Source organism: Nicotiana tomentosiformis, chromosome 11, assembly GCF_000390325.3.
Source record: "Nicotiana tomentosiformis chromosome 11, ASM39032v3, whole genome shotgun sequence".
Lineage (NCBI taxonomy): Eukaryota > Viridiplantae > Streptophyta > Magnoliopsida > Solanales > Solanaceae > Nicotiana > Nicotiana tomentosiformis.
Window position 1 is genome coordinate 49,454,495 of NC_090822.1, and position 3,010 is coordinate 49,457,504.

The window sequence follows — 3,010 nt, forward strand, 5'->3', positions numbered from 1 at the left end:
AGTAATGCGTGCTACTAAGACGGAGGAAGTGGAGTTGGCCACTTATCGCCTGAAAGAGGTAGCCTATTCATGGTTTGATATGTGGGAGGAGTCCCGTGAGGAGGGGAGCCCTCCGGTGAGGTGTAATGAGTTTGCCAACGCCTTCATTGATCATTTCTTGCCTGCCGAGACAAAGGTAGCCCATTCCACTGAGTTTGAATGCCTGAAACAAGGTAGCATGAATGTGTGGGAGTATCATATGAGGTTCATGCGCCTGTCCAAGTATGCCATCTACATGTTTCCCATTATGGAGGATGTGCCGGTTTGTGCAGGGTCTCAGCCCTTTGGTTATTAATGAGGCCTCTATAGTTGCCTTGAATTCTGATATGAACTATAGAAAGATGGTGGAATTTGCTCAAGCCCGGTCAGCGGGCAACTTTGGTAGTTCTTATGGTGGTGGTGGTGGAAGGTCATCAATATTTAGGGGAGGGTCATCAAGGTCATCCTAGTCATTTGCTTAGTCTTCGGTAAGTGCACAACCATCCGGGCCCGGTCAGTAGCAATGAGGCTGTTTCAGGCCGAGTCAGGGCAACAGGAGATCCTACCAGCAGGGTCGGCCTGGAGGGAGATTCCAGCAGCAGCGGAGGCCCTCATGCCCTAGGTGTGGAAAGATGTATTTTGGGTCCTGCTTCATGGACCAAACCACATGCTATGGGTGTGGTATGAGGGGTCACATTCAGAGGGATTGTCGTTCATCCCGCCAGAGCGTGGGCAGGGGTACGGCACAGCCAGCCAGCTCTGCAACTACTACATCCGTAGCTCCTTCTCCAGCTCGAGGCATTCCAGCATCCACAGGGTGTGGTGTAGCTAGGGGTGGTGCACAGAGTTCGGGAGGACCCAGTCGTTTCTATGATATGAGGGGTCGACAGAGTTTAAAGGCTTCTCCAGATGTTATCACAGGTATATTGACTTTCCAATCTCATGATGTATATACCCTCATTGATCCCAGTTCCACTTTGTTATATGTCACTCCTTATGTTGCTATGGATTTTGGGATACAACCAGAATAGCTTCATGAGTCGTTCTCTGTATCTACTCTGGTTGGTGAGTGTATTATGGCCACGCGGGTTTATAGGGATTGTGTTGTCATGGTGCATGGTCGGGATACCATGGCTGATCTTATTGAATTGGGGATGGTTGATTTTGATGTAATAATGGGGATGGATTGGCATCATTCATGTTTTTCTAAGCTTGATTGCCGAAACAGAACCGTTAGGTTTGAATTTCAAAATGAACCAGTTATTGAATGGAAAGGGGATGATGTGATGCTGAAGGGTAGGTTTATTTATTAACTTAGGGCCTCGAAGATGATCAGCAAGGGGTGTATTTACCATTTGGTCCGATTACAGACACCGACGCTGAGGCACCTATACTTGAGTCTGTGCCAGTGGTGAATGAATTTTCGTAGGTCTTTCATGATGAGCTCCCTGGGATCCCACCAGACAGGGAGATTGATTTTGGAATCGATGTGATGCTAGACACGCAACCTATTCCACTCTATAGAATGGCACTTGCAGAATTGAAGGAACTAAAAGAGCAGTTGAAGGACTTGTTAGAGAAGAGTTTCATCCGGCCGAGTGTGTCACCTTAGGGCGCACCGGGTCTCTTTGTAAGAAAGAAAGATGGGTCACTGAGGATGTGTATCGGCTACTGGCAGCTCAACAAGGTCAAAATCAAGAATATGTACCAGCTGCCAAGGATAGATGACTTGTTTGATCAATTGTAGGGTGCTAAGTACTTCTCCAAAATTGATTTAAGATCTGTGTATCACTAATTGAAGATCAGGGAGCAGGATATTCCGAAAACAGCTTTCAAAACCCAGTATGGGCACTTTGAATTTTTGGTGATGTCTTTTGGGCTAACAAATGCCCTGGCAGCTTTCATGGACCTTATGAATCGAGTCTTCAAACCTTTCCTTGACTCCTCTGTGATAGTGTTCATTGACTATATTCTTGTATATTCACGAAGTCGAGAGGACTATGTCGATCATCTCAGGGCAGTTTTACAGACTCTATATCAGCACAAGTTGTATGCGAAGTTTTTTGTAAATTTTGGCTTGATCTGTCACATTCTTGGGTCATGTCATCTACAGAGAAGGAATTAAGGTTGATCCTCAGAAGATCATAGCTGTGAGACCTACAACTCCAACAGAGATTCGTAGTTTTTTGGGCTTAGTTGGGTATTACAGGAAGTTCATGGAGGGGTTCTCTACTCTTGCCTCTCTGTTGACTAAATTGACTCAGAAGGTGGTTAAGTTCCAATAGTCAGATGCTTGTGAAAGAGCTTCCAAGAGTTGAAATCAAGATTGACCATGGCACAGGTGTTGACCCTACCAGAGGGTACAGATGGGTTTGTAGTATATTGTGATGCTTCAAGGATCGGACTTGGGTGTGTATTGATGCAACATGGCAAGGTGATCGCTTATGCTTCTAGGCAACTCAAAAATAATGAGAAGAACTATCCAACACATGACTTAGAGCTCGCGGCAGTGGTTTTTGCATTGAAGATTTGGCGTCATTATTTGTATGGGGTCCAAGTGGATATATTCACGGACCATAAGAGCCTTCAATATATTTTCAAACAGAAGGAATTGAATCTAAGGCAGATAAGATGGCTTGAGTCGCTCAAAGACTACGATATCGATATTTTATATCATCCGGGGAAGGATAATGTTGTGGCGAATGCTCTTAGCCTGAAATCTATGAGTAGTTTGGCTCACTTGGAGGCATATCAAAGGCCGTTGGCCAAGGAAGTTCATCAGTTAGCTAGTTTGGGAGTTCGTCTTGTGGAATCTAGTGAAGGAGGGGTAATTGTACAAAATAGGGTTGAATCTTGCTTGTTGTGGAAGTCAAGGAGAAGCAATATAACGATCCATTGCTGGTACAGTTGAAGGAAGGGATTCATAAACATAAGACTATGGATTTTTCTATTGGCATGGATGATGGTACACTAAGGTACTAAAGGCGATTAT

At 44.9% G+C, this 3,010-nt stretch overlaps 1 protein-coding gene across 1 annotated transcript; it reads left to right on the forward strand.

Moving 5' to 3' along the window:
* Positions 1–650: 650 nt before the first annotated feature.
* LOC138901412 (uncharacterized) lies at positions 651–1,049 on the forward strand. The gene has a single exon (XM_070189173.1). It carries the CDS (start codon positions 651–653, stop codon positions 1,047–1,049), a length of 399 nt encoding a protein of 132 aa, XP_070045274.1.
* The last annotated feature ends 1,961 nt before the right edge of the window (positions 1,050–3,010 follow it).

Coding starts and splice junctions, on each gene's coding strand:
- LOC138901412 (XM_070189173.1), top strand. CDS start 651: ATGTATTTTGGGTCCTGCTTCATGGACCAAACCACATGCTATGGGTGT.